This window comes from Jaculus jaculus, chromosome 10, assembly GCF_020740685.1.
Source record: "Jaculus jaculus isolate mJacJac1 chromosome 10, mJacJac1.mat.Y.cur, whole genome shotgun sequence".
Taxonomy (NCBI): domain Eukaryota; kingdom Metazoa; phylum Chordata; class Mammalia; order Rodentia; family Dipodidae; genus Jaculus; species Jaculus jaculus.
In genome coordinates, this window is record NC_059111.1 from 61,387,147 (window position 1) to 61,407,462 (window position 20,316).

The 20,316-nt window shown below is 38.5% G+C and overlaps 1 protein-coding gene across 4 annotated transcripts in view; it reads left to right on the top strand.

The window, feature by feature from the left end:
- The window catches only part of Ankib1 (ankyrin repeat and IBR domain containing 1), a 190,980-nt gene that overhangs the window by 95,727 nt on the left and 74,937 nt on the right, over positions 1–20,316 (top strand). For 3 of the 4 annotated variants that reach the window (XM_045160276.1, XM_045160278.1, XM_045160277.1), the window contains exon 4: positions 12,856–13,038. In XM_045160276.1, coding sequence (XP_045016211.1) covers positions 12,856–13,038 — 183 coding nt within the window. Of the gene's footprint in view, positions 1–12,855; positions 13,039–13,716; positions 13,736–20,316 lie in introns of those variants that run through there. The other variant, XM_045160279.1, reaches the window with a different exon arrangement.

A 20,316-nucleotide genomic window follows, 5' to 3' on the forward strand; every position in this document is an offset into this window, starting at 1 on the left:
TTTGCCTTGGAGAGTTTCTTCTTTGTTCTTATCTTTTTAGTGTTCTGTGAGTTTTTGTATCTGAATGGGCCTCTCTTTTGAAAGATTGGGTAATTTTTCTTTAATAATTTTGTTGAATATGTTCTCTATGCCTCTGGCCTGGATTTCTTGTTTTCCGGTATATCCATGATCCAGATGTTTTGTCGTTTTAGGGTATCTCACAGTTTTGTTGTAATCTGTTCACATGACTCTTTGAACTTAGCAAAGTTCTTGGACTCCTGATCAATTTCTTCTGTCTTATCTTCCAGCTCAGAGGTTCTGTTTGTTTTTAATTTTTTTTTTTTTTTTTTTGAGATAGGGTCTCCCTCTAGCCCAGGCTGACCTGAAATTTACTACGTCGTCTCAGAGTGGCCTCGAATTCACAGCAATCCTCCTACCTCGGCCTCCCAAGAGCTGGGATTAAAGGTGTGCACCACCACGCCTGGCTGTTCTTAATTTTTTTATTGACAACTTTACTTACAGATAATAAACCATGGTAATTTCCTCCCCTCCCCTACTCCTCCCTTCACAACTCCACTCTCCATCATATCCCCTCCCGCTCTCCGTTAGTCTCTCTTTTATATTGATGTTATTGTCTTTTTCTCCAATTATGAGGATCTTATGAAGGTATTGCTAGGCACTGCGAGGTCATGTATATCAAGGCCAGTTTCTGTCTGAACAGTTGCATTGTCTTTGTTCCTTAATGACTCTTTTGTTTTGTTTTGGTTTTGGTTTTCTGAGGTAGGGTCTCAGTCCAGCTCAGGTTGACCTGAAATTAACTATGTAGTCTCAGGGTAGCTTTGAACTCACAGCAATCCTCCTACCTCTGCCTCCCTAGTGCTGGGATTAAAGGTGTGTACCACCACGCCCAGCTGTTTTGTTTTTTAAGGTAGGGTCTTACTCTAGCTCAGACTGACCTGGAATTAATCTCAGGCTAGCCTTGAACTCACAGCCATCTTCCTACTGCTGCCTCCCAAGTGCTAGAATTAAAGGCATGCACCACCATGCCCAGCCCTTAAAGACTTTTTAATTATGCTTATTGTTAATTAAACTAGAAGAGTTTTCCAGGGACTCGTATATTAATTTATCTCCAGAGGCCTAATTACATTTTATAGCATAAGTACGTAAACACAATGTAATATACATAATATATAGTCCATGAAATAACTCTTTGAACAGAAACAGCTTAGCCTCTTTCATAATATGCTATCATGAATAATGTAAATATTTTTCCAACCTTACATCTCTAAATTATTATTTTTTTATACTAAGGGTAACAAATATACATTAATGTTTCTGTAATTATTTTCATAATGCTCATTGATAACAAACGTGACAGAAGTTGTAAGTTGTGTGGAAGTGTCACCAGATACTTAAAATTTGTTTTTATAAAGCTGAGAAATTGAGCCGGGCCTGGTGGCGCACGCCTTTAATCCCAGCACTCGGGAGTCAGAGGTAGGAGGATCGCCATGAGTTCAAGGCAATCCTGAGACTGTGAATTCCAGGTCAGTCTGAGCTAGAGTGTGACCTTACCTCAAAAAATCAAACACAGAGCTGGAAAGATGGCTTAGCGGTTAAGTGCTTGCCTGTGAAGCCTAAGGACACTGGTTCAAGGCTCGATTCCCCAGGACCCACGTTAGCCAGATGCACAAGGCGGCGCATGTGTCTGGAGTTTGTATGCAGTGGCTAGAAGCCGTGGCATACCCACTTTCCTCTCTCTCTTTCTCTCTCTGCCTGTCACTCTCAAATATATAAATAAAAATAAACAAAAAAATTAAAACAAAGAAAACACAAGCCGGGTGTGATGGCACACGCCTTTAATCCCAGCACTCAGGAAGCAGAGGTAGGAGGATTGCCGTGAGTTCGAGGCCACCCTGAGACTCTATAGTGAATTCCAGGTCAGCCTGGGCTAGAGTGAGACCGTACCTCGAAGACAAAAAAAAAAAAAAAAAAAAAAACCTGAAAAATTAGGCTGGAGGGATGGCTTGGTGATTAAGGCATTTGTTTGCAAAGCCAGAGAAGCCAGGTTCAATTCCCCAGGGCCTATGTATGCCAGATGCACAAGGTGGCAGTGGCTGGAGGCCCTGCATGTGTGCTCTTTCTCTCTCTCCCTCTTTTTCTCTGTCAAATAAATACATAAAAATAAAATATATTTTTAAAAAACTGAGAAATTACCTGGTGATGGAAAGCAGTGGTACCTAGTCTCAGTCTTTTCCCAGTGACTATCTTTGGTACCCTGTCAGTATCACTAGCCATTTGTGGTAGTTTCCTCTTGAGTGGTTGTTATAAATAATCTCAATTTTATCTCAAAAGACCATTTTAAAACTATTCCTCCTTATAATTATTCTGTCCCATAATAAGCTTTGCTCAGACACACACAACACAAAATACTCAGAGTTCTTTTGGAACCCCAGGTGTCAAGTTATTACTAGTAAATACAGAATTTCATTGATATCTGTGTCTCTGATCCCTAGCCTGACCTCTCTGAAGAGTCTTATGCTCTGGGATTGTCCAGTTGACTTTCTCGGGAGGATGTTCCAACAACATAGTCTGAATTTCTGAAGCTGTACTCAGTCTTCTCTCTGCTTAGTTGTGTCTCCTCTTTCTTTTTTTTTTTTTTTTTTTTTTTTTTTTTTTTTTGAGGTAGGGTCTTGCTGTCTAGCCCAGGCTGACCTGCAATTCACTATGTAATCTCAGGCTGGCCTGGAACCCACAGCAATCCTCCTACCCCTGCCTGCAAAGTGCTGGGATTAAAGGTGTGTGCCACCATGCCTGGCTTTCGTCTCCTCTTAAGTGTCTTATTGCTGCTAATGATTCTGTCCTTCTCTACAAAACCCATTTTGGTACTGGACTTACTTTAGATTATTCATGCTCACTCATTCTCATTCCTTGCCTCTCCCCTTCTTCCATTCCTCCCATTACTCTCTTCCTTCATTACATGAAAGTAATAACAGTAGTTAGCAGAGTAGAGCTGTTCATTGTCTCCTCTAGCTAGCATATTTCTTTTAGTTCTTAGCTACTGTAATTCAACTGCTTTATATCAGCTCTTCATTGTTATATTTTTCAGAATATACATAAACAGGAAACTGGTGTTTCATAAATTTTAATTTTTCAAAATTAGTTAGATAAGTTTCATAAAGAGATTATTGGGCTGGAGAGATGGCTTAGCGGTTAAGCGCTTGCCTGTGAAGTCTAAGGACCCTGGTTCGAGGCTCGGTTCCCCAGGTCCCACGTTAGCCAGATGCACAAGGGGGCGCACGCGCCTGGAGTTCGTTTGCAGTGGCTGGAAGCCCTGGCGCGCCCATTCTCTCTCTCTCTCCCTTTATCTATCTTTCTCTCTGTGTCTGTCGCTCTCAAATAAAAAAAAAGAGATTATTTAAACTATGAAATTAGGAATGCTTGTTTTTATTGTGTTTTGTTTATGTTTGTGTGTATGTGTACTTGTGTGAGGTATGTGTATATGTATGTGCCCTTGCAATGTCTTTATGCTCACCTATGGTGGTAGATGCTCACCTGCAACTGGGGTATTGGGTGTACCATTCCATCACTCTTCTGTCTGATCTTGTTTTTGAAATGGGGTCATCTTTTGACTGTTTCCGGAACTTGCTGGGCTTCATCGGATTCTTGGGTCTCTACTCCTCTGGACAATTTAGGGTTACAGGTATGCATAGGTTACAGTTGTTTTACCTCTGGAGATTAGGACAGTGCCAGTCTCTGGCTCCCTTACGTTTGGTAGAAAAGACACCTAAGCACTAAGCTGCATCTCCAACCCTTATATGATATTTATTAAGAATAAACTATAATAATGCTCCTCCAAATCAAATATTTTTGTATATTAAAGAATCATTGTTCCTGGCTTGGAAGAATCAATATCGTGAAAATGGCAATCTTACCTAAAGCAATCTACACATTTAATGCAATCCCTATCAAAATTCCAAAGGCTTTCTTCATGGAAATAGAAAAAACAATCCAAAAATTCATTTGGAATCACAAAAAACCTCGAATATCTAAAATAATACTGAGCAACAAAAAAGAGGCTGGTGGTATCACCATACCTGATTTTAACCTATACTACAGAGCCATAGTAACAAAAACAGCATGTTACTGGCACAAAAACAGACATGTAGATCAGTGGAACAGAATAGAGGACCCAGATGTAAGCCCAAGTAGCTATAGCCACCTGATATTCGATAAAAATGCCAAAAATTCTCATTGGAGAAGAGACAGCCTCTTCAGCAAATGGTGTTTTGAAAACTGGATAAATATCTGCAGAAGGATGAAAATAGATTCTTCTCTCTCGCCATGCACAAGAATTAAGTCCAAATGGATTAAAGACCTTAACATCAGACCGGAAACTTTGAAACTGCTAGAGGAAAAAGTAGGGGAAACCCTTCAACATATTGGTCTTGGCAAAGACTTTCTGAATACAACCCCAATTGCTCAGGCAATAAAACCACAGATTAACCACTGGGACCTAATGAAATTACAAAGATTTTGCACCGCAAAGGACACAGTGAAAAAAGCAAAGAGGCAACCTACAGAATGGGAAAAAATCTTCGCCAGCTATATATCTGATAAAGGATTAATATCTAGGATATACAAAGAACTCAAAAAGTTAACTAATAAGGAATCAAACAGGCCAATCAAAAAATGGGCTAAGGAGCTAAATAGAGAGTTCTCAAAGGAAGAAATACGAATGGCATATAAGCACCTAAAAAAATGTTCTACGTCACTAGTCATCAGGGAAATGCAGATTAAAACTACATTGAGATTCCATCTCACTCCTGTCAGATTGGCCACCATCATGAAAACAAATGATCATAAATGTTGGCGGGGATGTGGAAAAAAAGGAACCCTTCTGCACTGCTGGTGGGAATGCAATCTGGTCCAGCCATTGTGGAAAACAGTGTGGAGGTTCCTAAAGCAGCTAGAGATTGATCTACCATATGACCCAGCTATAGCACTCCTAGGCATATATCCAAAGGACTCATCTCATTTCCTTAGAAGTACATGCTCAACCATGTTTATTGCTGCTCAATTTATAATAGCTGGGAAATGGAACCAGCCTAGATGTCCCTCAACAGATGAGTGGATAATGAAGATGTGGTACATTTATACAATGGAGTTCTACTCAGCGGTAAAGAAAAATGAAGTTATGAAATTTGCAGAAAAATGGATGGACCTGGAAAGTATTATACTAAGTCAGGTAACCCAGGCCCAGAAAGCCAAGCGCCACATGTTCTCCCTCATATGGGGATCCTAGCTACAGATGACTGGGCTTCTGTGTGAGAATGAAAATACTTAGTAGCAGAGGCCAGTAAGTTGAAAAGGAGACATAAAGGGTGGAGAAAGGAAGGGAGGAGGATACTTAATAGGTTGATATTGTATATATGTAATTACAATGATTGTAATGGGGAGGTAATATGATTGAGAATGGAATTTCAAACGGGAAAGTGTGGGGGTGGGGAGGGAGGGAATTACCATGGGATATATTTTATAATCATGGAAAATGTTAATAAAAATTAAAAAAAAAAAAAAAAAAAAAAAGAATCATTTAGATCCAGGCGTGGTGGAACACGCCTTTAATCCCAGGCAGAGGTAGGAGTACCTCCGTGAGTTCAAGGACACCCTGAGAATACAAAGTGAATTCCAGGTCAGTCTGGGCTAGAGTGAGACCCTATCTCGTAAAACCAAAAAATAAAAATAAACAATAATTTAGGAGATAGTAAAAAAAATAAATTGCTCAGAATACCTAGATACTATTTCAGACAAGTCTGCCATTGTATTAGGAAAGTAGCTGTAAATAATATATAAACAAAGAAACACATTATTGTTCCCAGAAATCTTTTCGCCAGTTTTATGTCATGAAATATTCTTTTTTTTTATTTTATTTTTATTTTTATTTTTATTAACATTTTCCATGATTATAAAATATATCCCATGGTAATTCCCTCCCTCCCCACCCCCACACTTTCCCATTTGAAATTCCATTCTCCATCATATTACCTCCCAATTACAATCATTGTAATTACATATATACAATATCAACCTATTAAGTATCCTCCCCCCTTCCTTTCTCTACCCTTTATGTCTCCTTTTTAACTTACTGGCCTCTGCTACTAAGTGTTTTCATTCTCAGGCAGAAGCCCAGTCATCTGTAGCTAGGATCCACATATGAGAGAGAACATGTGGCGCTTGGCTTTCTGGGTCTGGGTTACCTCACTTAGTATAATACTTTCCAGGTCCATCCATTTTTCTATGAAATATTCTTTTGAGTGCTTTTTTCAAACAATTAAAAATGCAAACACCATTTATAGTTCTATACAGAAGAAATGTCAGGTTAGATTTCACCCATGAGCCCCAGTTTGTGATAGAGCTCATGTAATGTAAAGAACTAGAAAAGTAAAATGAAACTTGACACTTCAGAAGCTTATTTTAAACACATAAAATAGTATCACTAATATGTAACAAGTCCATAAGCTGTAATGGCATAAAGAATTTAAAAAATAAACTGAATTGGTGCTTAGAGCATAAAAATAAAACTTGATTAGTACATAAAGCTTGAAAGAACTTAATATAATGAACAATAAAGTTTTTTTTCTTTTGTAACTGAGAATTTTTCTTTTCTACTTTAATAGAAACTAATTTTGGATAAGACTGATGGGTAATGCCACTAGCATGATCCACTTACCAGTGTCCAGGTACTTCTCTGCTTGATGTAGAGCATATTTCATTTTTACAAGTACCTATCTTGTGAAAGTGATTGAGTCAGTAGGGACTGAGGCTTTTCTTTAGATAGTGCTTTGAAAAGCATTATATTAAAAAAAAAAAATCAGTGTAGAGCTGGAGGGATGGCTTAGTGGTTAAGGTGTGTGCCTGCAAAGCCAAACAACCTAGGTTCACTTCCTCAGGGCCACATAAGCCAGATACACAAGGTGGTACATGCGTCTGCAGTGGCTGGAGGCCCTGGCTTGTCCATTCTCTTTCTTTCTCTCAAATAAATAAATAAAAACTTTAAATAATTTTTTTTTTTTTTTTTGGTTTTTCGAGATAAGGTTTCACTCTAGCCCAGTCTGACCTGGAATTCACTATGGAGTCTCAGGGTGGCCTTAAACTCATGGCGATCCTCCTACCTCTACCTCCCAAGTGCTGGAATTAAAGGCGTGCGCCACCACACCCGGCTAAACAATTTTTAAAAAACCAGTGTCATCTTATACTCCCAATACACTCTTTCCAATGACTTATTTGGAGCTATAAGTAGCTACTTAGTGTTGGGTCATAGAGATAACTAGAAAAACACAGGTCACTAAGCCAGGCGTGGTAGCACATGCTTTTAATATCAGCACTTAGGAGACAGAGGTAGGAGGATCGCAATGAGTTCAAGGCTACCCTGAGACTACCCAGTGAATTCCAGGTCAGTCTAGGCTAGAGGGATACCCTATCTTGAAGAATAAAAAAAAAAAAGAAATATAGGCGACTGCTGTCAAGGCATTTCATGCTTTCTTGAAAAGCTGTAAATACCATTAACAGATCAAAAAGAAGAGTTTAAGAAATTAATACTTTTTTAGCACCTAGAGTTTTAAAGCTGAAAAGAATATAGGAATTATAGTCCATACTTGCAACTGTGTAACTGCCTATCTGGACCTTGGTTTTTAAATTTTTATTCAGAAGACTTTTGAATTCATTGTTCCAAATATTTTGATGTGCTAGTAGCTATGTTAAGACAGTGACTAGTAAAGGCATTAATTATGCACATTCTGGAAGGGTTAATAATAGTAAGATTTGGGGTTTTTTGTTTGTTTGTTTTTCCAAGCAGGGCCTTGCTATAGTTCAGGATGACCTGGAATTCACTGTGTAGTCTCAGGCTACCCTTGAACTCACAGTAATCCTCCTACTGTGGCTTCCAAGTGTTGAGATTAAAGACATGCACTATCATGCCCGCCAGAGGGAGAGAGGGAATGAATATGGGTACACCAGGGCCTCTAGTCACTGCAAATGAATTCTAGACACATGCGCCACTTTCTGCATCTGGCTGTGTGTGGGTACTAGGGAATCAAACTCAGGTCATTAGGCATTATAGGCAAGCACCTTAACTGCTGAGCCATCTCTGCATCCCCAGTAGTAAAAATTTAATGTGTAATTTTTTTATTTTAAATTTTTCTTTTATTTGAGAGAGAGATTCTGGGTGCACCAGGGCCTCTTGCCCCTGCAAATGAAGTGCAGACACGTGCACTATGTTGTGCATCTGCATTTACATGAGTACTAGGGAAGTGAGCCAGGACTTCGCAAACACCTTTAACTGCCGAGTCATCTTTGCCTGTGTAAGTTTTAACATTAAATATTTGGAGGCAGCTGTTCAAAAAGTAGCTTTCAGACCTGCAGTATCAGTAATTCCTGTGAGCTTCTTATAAATACAAATTTTAGACCCACCAAACCTCCAGATTCCAAAGAAAATCTCCAGGAGTAGATTCTAGGAATGTTTTTGGCAGGTTCCCTGGTGATCCTTTTCCATGGCAGTTAGAGAAGCTCTGCGGTGGATCTCAAGCATATGCAGACTGAAATATTCTGTGCCTTAAAAGTACACAAAATACAAGTGACTTAAAAGAAAGAGAGAAACTATAACAAAAAGAATCTACTAAATGTGATTCACACGCAGCTGTTGTTAAATAAAAATCCCAGTCTCAGTATTTGTATCAAGTACTGCAAAGCCCTTGCTTAGCTAGTCTGTGATTTAGAATCACCTGCCAAAACTGTTCATACTTTTTATAGTCCCCACACCACCTCTACCTGCTATGACTATGGAGCTACCCAGAAGATTCTTACAGATGGAAAATGTTATGCCTAGAAACCTCACACCACTACAATTTAAATCTCTGAAGATGTAATCCCACGCTGTTTCTTTAGAATACTCTAACTAATGTATAGATAGCAAAGATGTACTTACACAAACATAGTTGATATAGCCTACTACCTGCCTAGTGTTAATGATACATGCTGTTAGTCCAACCAGCAGGCAGTGCAGTAGGCTGGTATACACCACCACCACCACCCAAACATGAGTAATGCATTGCTCTATGACTTTATATCTTCTGGTAGTGCCTATATATTATGCAAACCAAAACATCATCATTATTATTATCTAGCTTATAACTGTATTTAAAAAGTAACTAAATTTTGAAAAGTAGCAGATGACATGCAGGCACAGTCTGCTAGAATCTGTGGGGAAAAAATTGAGAAAAGTTGATAATAGCTATCAGAAGAGGTGGCCAAAAAGCTCTTTTTGAATAGTAAAGTAAAATAGGCAACTTTCAAAAGCAGAATAGGGAAAAATATCTCGTCTGTCCTGAGGGATCAGTGAGTCTGTGGAGCTCTCCTTTCCCAGTGAGAGGGCCCACCAGAGCCATGCTTAAGATAGATAACCTCAGAAAAATCAGAACTAAGGGAGAGAAAGGGACACAAATGCTACACAGTACTTTCAGAGGCAGGAAAAACATGAGGAAAACCCTTTCCTCTTGGCACTTGGCCCTCCATCAGAAAGCAATAAGATTCCCTATTAAAAAGACTCCTTCTAGGGCTGGAGAGATGGCTTAGCGATTAAGCGCTTGCCTGTGAAGCCTAAGGACCTTGGTTCGTGGCTCGGTTCCCCAGGTCCCACGTTAGCCAGATGCACACCCCGGGTCTGGAGTTCGTTTGCAGAGGCTGGAAGCCCTGGCGTGCCCATTCTTTCTCTCCCTCTATCTGTCTTTCTCTCTGTGTCTGTCGCTCTCAAATAAATAAATAAATAAATAAATAAATAAATAAATAAATAAATAAATAAATAATTTAAAAGAAAAAAAAAAAAAGACTCCTTCTGAGTCAGAGCTTGGATCCCCAGACACTATGTGAACTAAACTCTCAGAGCATGTGTCATGACTCTATACACTGAAACCTGGCTAGCAGAATACCTCACTGGGAGAAAGAAAAAGTCATCCTCAGTATTCAGTCAGGTGGAAACCTCATCTCAGCCAGATTCTACAGGAGACCATAATCACAGGTTCCAAGCAATATACCTGATATTCAGAAGGATCCAAGAGGGCATCTGCAAAACCAGACTGCTCATCAAATCTGTGTATCATAACTGAAGAAGAAAAATTTCCCACTCAAAACAGACTAAAGGAACACATGATCACTGTACCAGCTATGTAGAAGATACTTAAAGGAATCCTTTGGACTGAAAAAAAAAGAAAAACCATGCTAGAACAGTAGATAAGCAAATTGGGACTAGGAAAAGACCAACTACTACAACATCAACAAAATGACATGAATTAATACAAAACTTTAAACAGTAACTCTGTATATTAATTGTCTCCATTCCCTAATAAGACACAAGCTAGCAGGTTGGATTGAAATAGGATCCATCTATTTGTTGTCTCCAAGAAATGCATTTCACTACCTTACCCTAAACGGATGAAGTATTCCACACAAATGGAACTAGAAAACAAGCAGGTGTTGCTGGCTGATATCTGGTATAATAGAGTTGAAACCAAAATTAATCAGAAGAGATAAAGATTACTTTGTTCTTATTAAGCGAACATTCCATCAACTGGACATTACAGTTTTAAGCAAATGCTCACTAAACACAGGTACACCTAATTTCACAAAACAAATACTACTAGAAGTAATGTCACAGATTAATCCCAACACAATAATAATGGGTGACTTCAATACCTATATCTCAACACAGGTAATCATGGTAAAAAATAAAGAAACATATGAATTAAATGACAACACAGATCAAATACATCTATACACTATTCCATCCAAACACTGTAGAGTACATTCTTAGCAGCTCATAGAACTTTCTCTAAAATAGATTGTGTAAAGCAGGGAATCTGACCACAGTGGAATGAACCTATAAATCAACAGTGAGAAACTACAAAACATACAAACTCATGAAAACCAAAACCAAACAAAAAAAAAATCATTGAATGATGATGGGTCATTGAAGAAATCAAGAACAAAATCAGAATTCCTTAACTTCTCTGAAACACCCATTCACACAGATTATCAATATTAAGTGATAACGTATATTTAAAGTGCTTGGCATGGTGCTTCTTCTCATTGAGAAAGCAGTATATCATGAGTGGTAGTATATTATTCTGAGTGAGTGAATCTTATAAAAGAGTCTTCATGGGCTGGAGAGATGGCTTAGTGGTTAAGTGCTTGCCTGTGAAGCCTAAGGACCTGGGTTTGAGGCTCCATTCCCCAGGACCCATGTAAGCCAGATGCACAAGGGCACGTGCATCTGGAGCTCATTTGCAGTAGCTGGAAGCCCTGGCTCACCCATTCTCTCTATCTGCCTCTTTCTCTCTTGTCTGTCTGTTGCTCTCAAATAAATAAAACAAACAAACAAAAACATTAAAAAGAAAAGTCTTCATTGACTGTCAGTTTTTTGGTTTTTTGAGGTCGGGTCTCACTCTAGCCCAGGCTGACCTGGAATTCACTCTGTAGTGTCAGAGTGGCCTTGAACTAATGGCAATCCTCCTACCTTTGCCTCCCGAGTGCTGGGATTAAAGGTGTGCACCATCACACCCAGCTCTAATTGCCAGTACTTTAGAGTTGTCATAGACCATGGATGGCTCTCCTGGCAGTCATGCCCTTTCTAACATCTCTAGACACAATACAGAATCTTAAACTTGTGGCCCTCAAAAGAAACATATTTAACTTCTGCAAAAAAAAAAAAAAAAAAAAAGCAGAAACCTCAATAGTGAACAAGTCATAAAATTATTCCATGTACTCTTAAAGATGAGATTTCTTGGGGCCAAAGAGAAATTGTGTAGTAGAATATCTTTCTACCTTGTCCATCATTAGTGATCCCTATCACAATGTAAGGAATATTGAAAATATCTTTTTCTCAGTGATTTGTACATCTGAATTTCACTTCAGTGTCTTACCGGATAATGTTGATGCAAATGAAAACCTTTGTCTGTCATGTCAGAACAACAATTTAGTGGTTAAAAGCATAGCATCAATAGTAATGCATAGACCAGATGATGGGACACTCTTCTAATCCCAGCATTTGAAGGTTGAGGCAGGAGGACTATTCAAGGCTGGACTGGGCTATATTATGAGACTATGATGGGGAAAAGGAGGAAGGGAGAGGAGAAGGAAAGAAAAAGATTTGTAGTAATTAAAAGAAAAATTTAAGCCAGGTGTGGTGGTGCACACCTTTAATCCCAGCACTTGGGAGGCAGAGGTAGGAGGATTGCCGTGATTTCGAGGCCACCCTGAGATTACATAGTGAATTCCAGGTTAGCCTGGCCAGAGTGAGACCCTACCTCAACAACAACAAAAAAAATTAAGTTTGAGGAATTGAATAACTATAAACTTTTGATGTTTAAATAAAACATTATTTAGGACCAAAAAAATGCTTAAGAATTTCTTTTTAAAGTTTAAGAACTGGGTTTTTTGTTTGTTTATTTTTTGTTTTTTTATTGTTGCTGCTGTTTTGTTTTTTGAGGTAGGGTCTAACTCTAGCTCAGGCTAACCTGGAATTCACTATATATTCTCAGGGTGGCCTCGAAATCACGGCAATCCTCCTACCTCTGCCTCCCAAGTGCTGGGATTAAAGGCGTGCACCACCATACCCGGCTAAGAACTGTTATTTTATTCAGATTAACTCACTATTGGAAAACCAATAATTTCTTACCTCAAAAACTGTTAATCTAAATACTTTTATCATCTCAAATGCATAGCAAACACTACTGTTTCATTTTTGTTGTGCTAAATATTTAATGTTTTAATATATAGCTGATTATTCCAATCTGTACTTACAATTTTTTGAAAAACCATTTTTAGCTTTTAGTAAAACATGGAGGAGACTTGTTTGCTGAGAATGAAAATAAAGATACTCCTTGTGATTGTGCTGAAAAGCAACACCACAAAGATCTGGCACTCAATCTGGAATCTCAGATGGTGTTCTCACGGGACCCAGAGGCTGAAGAAATAGAAGCTGAATATGCTGCATTGGACAAGCGAGAGGCAAGGATTTAAAAAAAAAAAAAAAGTACTTTATGTTAAATTTTCTATTTTTCTTCTGTAAATCTCAGATTGTGTCATCATCTTTCTTTTCATAGCAATACTAATCTGTAACTAAGGACATAAAAATTCTTAGAAAACCTGAGTTTTGGGAATCTTTTTTCTTTTTTTTTTTTTTTTTTTTGAGGTAGTGTCTCACTCTAGCTCAGGCTGACATGGAATTCACTCTGTAGTCTCAGAGTGGCCTTGAACTCACGGCGATCCTTCTACCTCTGCCTACCCAGTGCTGGGATTAGAGTGCACCACCATGCCTGGCTTGAGAATCTCTTTTTGACATATGTTTGCTAGTATTTGAGTAGAGGTACTGATATTTAAGTCCTACAACTTTATGGCTGTATTCTTGTCTCCATGTTTTCCATATCAACACACAAACCTTGGTAACTTCCACGAATAATATCAAACAAAAGGCAAACTAACAGCAATAAGAAAAACTCACTGAGCATTCTTCCCTAGTTCTGTCCTGCTTTTATTGTATTCATATGGCTTTGGTTTTCATATGAAAGAAACAAAAACATAAGCATTTTCTATACCTATCAACTTCCTCACTTTCCTCTCACCCTTGAGCCCCCTGCATTAGAAGTTTTCTTCTTTTTACTAGGATGGAATGCACTTGACACGGAGTCACATGTTGCCAAAATTGGTAGGTGCTATTCTCTCTCATCTTGCTTTTATTTTTCAACAGTACTTGGTACATTGGCCACTCCTTTCCTAATGAAATATGTCCCCTGGCTTCAGAAGCAATACTCTCCTCTGCTTTCCTTGTCATAGTAAACATTACTTCTATCTACTGAATTGCTTAAGCATAAATGTGGCATCTCTCTTTAACCATTGCATCTAAACAATTAAAAGAATCCTGTTAATCTGATTTTGAATCAAACAATATTACTATGCTAATAACATTTAGTAGATTTCAAGCAATAATAGTCTAGAAATAATGTTGATGTGGTTAAATGAAAAGTCATTTATGATAATGTATGTGGGATTTTTCCCTCTCAACATGCCATCTTAACTTATCTCATAATTAAAAAGTAATAAAATTTGGTGGAGAGGATAAAATAAATTTTAAATTGAAAGAACAAGCCAGGCATGGTAGCTCACACCTTTAATCCCAGCATTCAGGAGGCAGAGGTAGGAGGATCACCGTGAGTTCAAAGCCACCCTAAGGCTACAGAGTGAATTCCAGGTCAGTCTGGGCTAGAGTGAGACCCTACCTCGAAAAAGAAAAAAACAAAAACAATGAAAGAAAAATTATTAGCAGATTTATAATCTAAATGAACCTTGTAGCATTGTAATTATGTTAAATTGAAAAAAGTTACAGAATACTTTGATACTAATTATATAGAAAAATGTGATGTAAAAAGTAAAGAACAGGTTAAGAAGATGACTCTGTGCATGAAGTGCTTACTGTACACACATGAGGACCTGAGTTCCATCCCGTTACCATATAAAGTGTGGGGGTTCTGACGTGCACCTGTAATCCCAATGCTGGGAGGCAAGGAAGCTCTAGGGCTTGTTAGCTAGCTAGTCTAGCTGAATTGGTAAGCTCTAGGTTCAGTGTGAAACCCTGTCTCAAAAAGTAAGGTAGGAGTGGGGCATGGTGGCACACACCTTTACTCCTAGCACTTGGAAGGCAGAAGTAGGAGGATTGCAGTAAGTTTGAGGCCACCCTGTGATGACATAGTGAATACCAAGTCAGCCTGGGCTAGAGTGAGACCCCACCTCAAAAAACAAAACAAACAAAAAGGTGAGGTAAGAAATGATTGAGGACGACATCCATTGTTGACTCTGGCCTCCTCATGCACACTGTGTATGTGCACACACATACCATACACATGTAAAGAAAAGGTGAAAATTAAAATATAATGATATGGTAATTGAGCTTATGGTTTATTTACCATTATTCTTATTCCTTTTTTTTTTTTTTTTTCCAAGGTAGGGTCTTGCTCTAGCCCAGGCTGACCTGGAATTCACTATGTAGTCTCAAGGTGGCCTCATACTCAATGCAATCTGCCTCCCAGGTGCTGGGATTAAAGGCATAGGCCACATGCCTGGTTTGTTTGTTTGTGTGATTATTTATTTATTTTGTTTTTTTGAGGTAGAGTCTCACCCTAGCCCAGGCTGACCTGGAATTCACTAGGTAATGTCAGGGTGGCCTCAAACTTACAACGATCCTCCTACCACTGCCTCCCAAGTGCTGGGATTAAATGGGTGCACCACCATGCCCAGTTTATTTTCTTTTTAAATAAATCTTACTTATTATTTATTTGCAAGCAGAGAGAGAATGAATGAGAATAAGAATGAGTGGGCACTCCAGGGTCGCTTACTATTATTTATTTGAGAGAGAGAAAGAGGCAGAGAAAGGGGGAGAGAGAATGGGCACATAGGGCCTCCAGCCACTGCAAACAAACTCCAGACACATGTGCTGCTTGTGCATTTGGCTTATGTGGGTCCTGGGGAATCAAACTGAGGTCCTTTGGCTTTGTAGGCAAACACCTTACCTGCTAAGCCATCTCTCCAGCCCCTTGTTTTGTTTTGTTTTGTTTTTTATGAGAGAAAGATCAAGAGAGAGAATTAGCACACCAGGGCCTCTAGCCACTGCTGAACTCCAGATGCATGTGCCTCCTTGTGTATATATGCAACCTTGTGTGTTCGTGTCACCTTATGCATCTGGCTAATGTGGGACCTGAAGAGCCAAACTTGAGTCCTTAGGCTTCACAGGCAAGCACCTTAACCTCTAAGCCATCTCTCCAGCCCCAAAATAGCAGTGTGTGTATGTGTTTTTTTTTTTTTTAATATATGTGCTGCTGAATCTAGCACAGTAACAGTTTTATACTGAGACTTAAGCAAACATACATACATACACACACACACACACACACACACACACACACACACACACACACTGACTTTTTGTTTTGTTTTGTTTTTTGAAGGAGGGTCTTTAGCTCAGGCTGTGTAGTCTCGTTATGTAGTCTCAGGCTGGCTGTGATCCTCCTCCCTCTGACTCCCGAGTTCTGGGATTAAAGGTGTGTGCCGCCATACCTGGCTTTTTCATGTTGACTTTTTGTTGGTGTTTGTTTGTTTTTTCGAGGTAGGGTTTCACTGTAGCTCAGGCTGACCTGGAATTCACTATGTAGTCTCAGGGTGGCCTCGAACTCATGGTGATCCTCTTACCTCTGCCTCCCAAATGCTGGGATTAAAGGTATGCATCACCACTCCCAGCTCATATTGACTTTTTAATGCACAAGTAAAATCATGCATTGAACTTCACTAAAATATTTTTTGAATTTAGGATATCATGAACATTTTTCTAGTTAGAACTGCTTATTTATTGGTAAACATTGGCTAATTTATATTTTGACACCTCAACATGCCATGTAATCTCATAATGAAAAAGTAATAGAATATGGTGGAGAGGATAAAATAAATTTTAAAATTAAAGATTTAAAAACTTAAAACTTTTCAATTCCATTATACTAAACAGGGTATAATATGATCTGTAATTGTGGTCATATCTTAATTTAGTTACTCCCTCCAAATGATTAGTTTCTGAATAGGTCTCAACCACTTCTTAATCATGTCATCCAACAAAATTGAGTGACTATTCTGGCACACACTATCTTAGGTTCTAAGAGGAATCAGTGTGTACAGAGATAAGTATCTATTCTCCAGGTGTTTGTATTCCATCCGGGAAAGAAAATCACATACATAATTGAAAGAGGTAAATGAGCACATAATTTCTTTCACAGAGTAGTAACTTCTGTAAGGAAACTGGGGTTGGAGGGATGGCTTAGTGGTTAAGGCATTTGGCTGCAAAGCCAAAGGACCCTGGTTCAATTCTCCAGGACCCACATAAGCCAGATGCACAAGGTGGCGCATACATCTGGAGTTTGTTTGCAGTGGCTTGAGGCCCTGGCCACTCCCATTCTCTCTGTCTGTCTGACTCTGTCAAATAAATAAAACTTTTAAAAATAATTTTTAAAAAATTGGTCTGGGGAGATGATTCAGTTGTTAAAGGCACTTGCTTGCAAAGCCTGCGAGGCCAGGTTCGATTCCCCAGTGTCCATGTGAAGTTAGACACACAAAAGTGGTGCATGTATCTGGAGTTTGCAATGGCAAGAGGCCCTGGCATGCCCAGGGTCATTCTTTTTCTTCTTCCTTCCCTTCTCCCTCTCTCCCTCTGTATCCTTCTCACTCTTCCCTCCCAGCTACATCTCTGGCCTCATATAAGGGTTTTTTGTTGTTGTTGTTGTTGTTTGAAGAGTAGATTTTATTTCTTTAAGCCTTGAAAAGTCAGAACTAGTGAAGATGAGGCCTTTGTAAGAGTAGAATTTTATGACTGTCTCTGTGTGAATGAGGTGAAAGAGAGCCACTTTTGTTCTGGTAGGGACCCTATGCTGAATGATCTGGTTGCCCTCCTTAGTTAGCAGGATTGACCCATTCTACTTTGTATGGCATGCCTCCTGTTAGGTGAAAATATAGGGTAGCCTAGCTATGAATTCACAGGCAAGAAGAGCTGAATCAGAAAAAAGAAAAGAAAAAGACAGACGGGAATTCCTGTTACTTTTTTCTCCTCTCCTATCCATAGTAAGCTCATGGATCTGCTAATAAGAAATTGGTTGTAAGGGGAACTGGCATCATCTTCTCTTTCCCTAAATATCTTACATCTTTTGAATTTTTAACAGTTACCAATACATTTAAATAAATAAGTACCCATTTTCTCTCTCTCCCTTCCTTTTTTTTTGGGGGGGGGGGTTTCAAGGTAGGGTCTCACTCTGGTCCAGGCTGACCTGGAATTAACTCTGTCATCTCAGGGTGGCCTTGAACTCATGGCAATCCTCCTACCTCTGCCTCCCGAGTGCTGGGATTAAAAGCGTGCGCCACTATGCCCGGCTCTCCCTTCCTTTTTTATAGTGAATATGTTTTACCTATAGTAAGGGGTGGGGGCTATTTTCAATGCGGAATAAAATAGAAACAAATATTTCTTTCATGTTTCCTTTAGAGAATAATCTTTCTGAAACAGGTTTTAAAGATGACTGTCATTTACATGGTATCAAAATAGACTTTGTGTCAGGCCTTTTCTCATTTCTTCAATGGTGGTTTATAGCAGTCAGTATACACCAATACAGAAGTGCTTTTATTCACAGTTTCTTTTGTTTTCTTCATATCAGTTCTGACTTATGAAGGTGATTGCTGGTTTGTGTTTAATCTGAAAATAGAAGTAGTTTATCCTCGTACTAGGAAAGAGAAAGGCACCCTCATTTTAATCCTTCCTACAGAAGACTGAGATAGTGCTCACTTGGGATGGAGGAATGTATTGAAATGCTTCACATGACCTATTACAGTTCTTTTGCAGTGATTCTCAGAGAATATATTAAGTGTTCGTCAAAGCACCTTTGTCCTTCAAGAAAAATTTTCTTGTTACCTCAGGTTTAAACAGAATGTATTGAAAAGCTTAATCCATGCAGGCTGATTTATTATATTCTTTCTCATATATTTGAGATCTAAACTCTTTCATTATATCATCAGAATTGGAAGGGATGCTATTCTAGGTAATACTAACTTGTAAAGTCATAATTAGTTTACTATTTTTCTCTCTACCTAGTTTAACATGAATGAGGAAGAATGATAGCTAACCTGAAAAAGAATATTTAGGAAACAAATATAGTAAATACATGATCACCACCATTGGGGATGTCAAGAAATACTGTCATTGCTGAGGCAATGGAGCTACCAAGAATGTCAATACTGACTTTGGAATACATTTTTGAGAAGCAGTGTAATAGATCACTTGTGATATCTATTCTGGAATGTGTGCTACAGATTTCATCATTAAGGGATTTACTGTTTATAGGGGAAAGTATCTTATAATTAGCTTGAAAGCAAGCTTTGGATAAGGACAATTAGGATTGAATTGTAGTATTCATTGAATAGTATCCATATACAGGACAATTTGGTTTAATTTTGCATTTTTTTCTAGTTAATTTCATGAAGTACCTACATAGGGACAGTCATGCTAGTATAGCTCAATAGATGCATAGCTGAAGTAGGCTATTTATGCCATATGATATAAAATGCATGTAACCTAAGCCTGCACCATGATTTTAAGGAGGAAGGGTACTACAGATTTTGTACATTGCCACTGTTGGTATCTCTTTAACATCTGAAGTGATTTTTATTTCTAAGGTATTTTTAAATATACTCTTTTTAAAAAGAAACAATGACATTTTAAAATATTTAGTATTCTTTCATATAATCCTTATAGTGTTTACATGATGGGATTACATGCTACCATGTTACTCCTTTTTAGGTCATTATAATGATTTATATTTTATATTCAGTAGATGTTTTTATTCTTAAGCACTTCTGAATTTTACAATCTTAGGAAAATTATTTTGCATGACCACTATTACAACATTTTAATATTTTAAAAAATGTTTTTAAATATTTTATTTATTTATTAGAGAAAGAGAAAGAGGCAGATACAGAGAGAGAGAATGGGCACTCCAGCCACTGCCAATGAACTCCAAATGCATGAATCACCTTGTGCAACTGGCTTACATGGGATCTGGGGAATCAAACCTGGGTCCTTAGGCTTCACAGGCAAGCACTTAGCACTTCAACTGCTAAACCATCTCTCCAGTCTATAAAGTATATATATGTGAATTATTTGCATCTCTTACTTTTGCAGTTAATGCTATAGGTGGTCAGTTTTGTCCACCTTGGTAAAAACAAGTAAAAAAGTAAAAGCAGTGAGTTAAAGATGAATGTTCCAATGGCTCATGATCCAACATGATGCTAGGCTGATTAGTTATATACTTTGATTTTTATTTTCACCTACTGTATATGAGGACCAGCTTGTTACATTTTACCAAAATTAAATGTTTTTTAATATTTTTATTTATTTTTCTGCAAGCAGAGAGAGAGAGAGAGAGAGAGAGAGAGAGAGAATGAAAATAAGCACGCCGGGGTCTCTTGTCAAGGCAAACAAATTCCAGTGCAGGAACCATTTTATGCATCTGGCATTATGTGGGTACCAGGGAATCAAACCCAGGTTATCAGGCGTTATAAGCAAATATTTTTCACTGCTGAGCCATCTCTCCAATCCTAAATGCCTCCCCGCCTCCAACCTTGACTAAGTGTAAGGAGTTTATGCTGTTAAAGTGAAAGACCCAGAAACTGAACTGACGCCATGAAGGGATTCAGTAGGGTGCTGCCCTG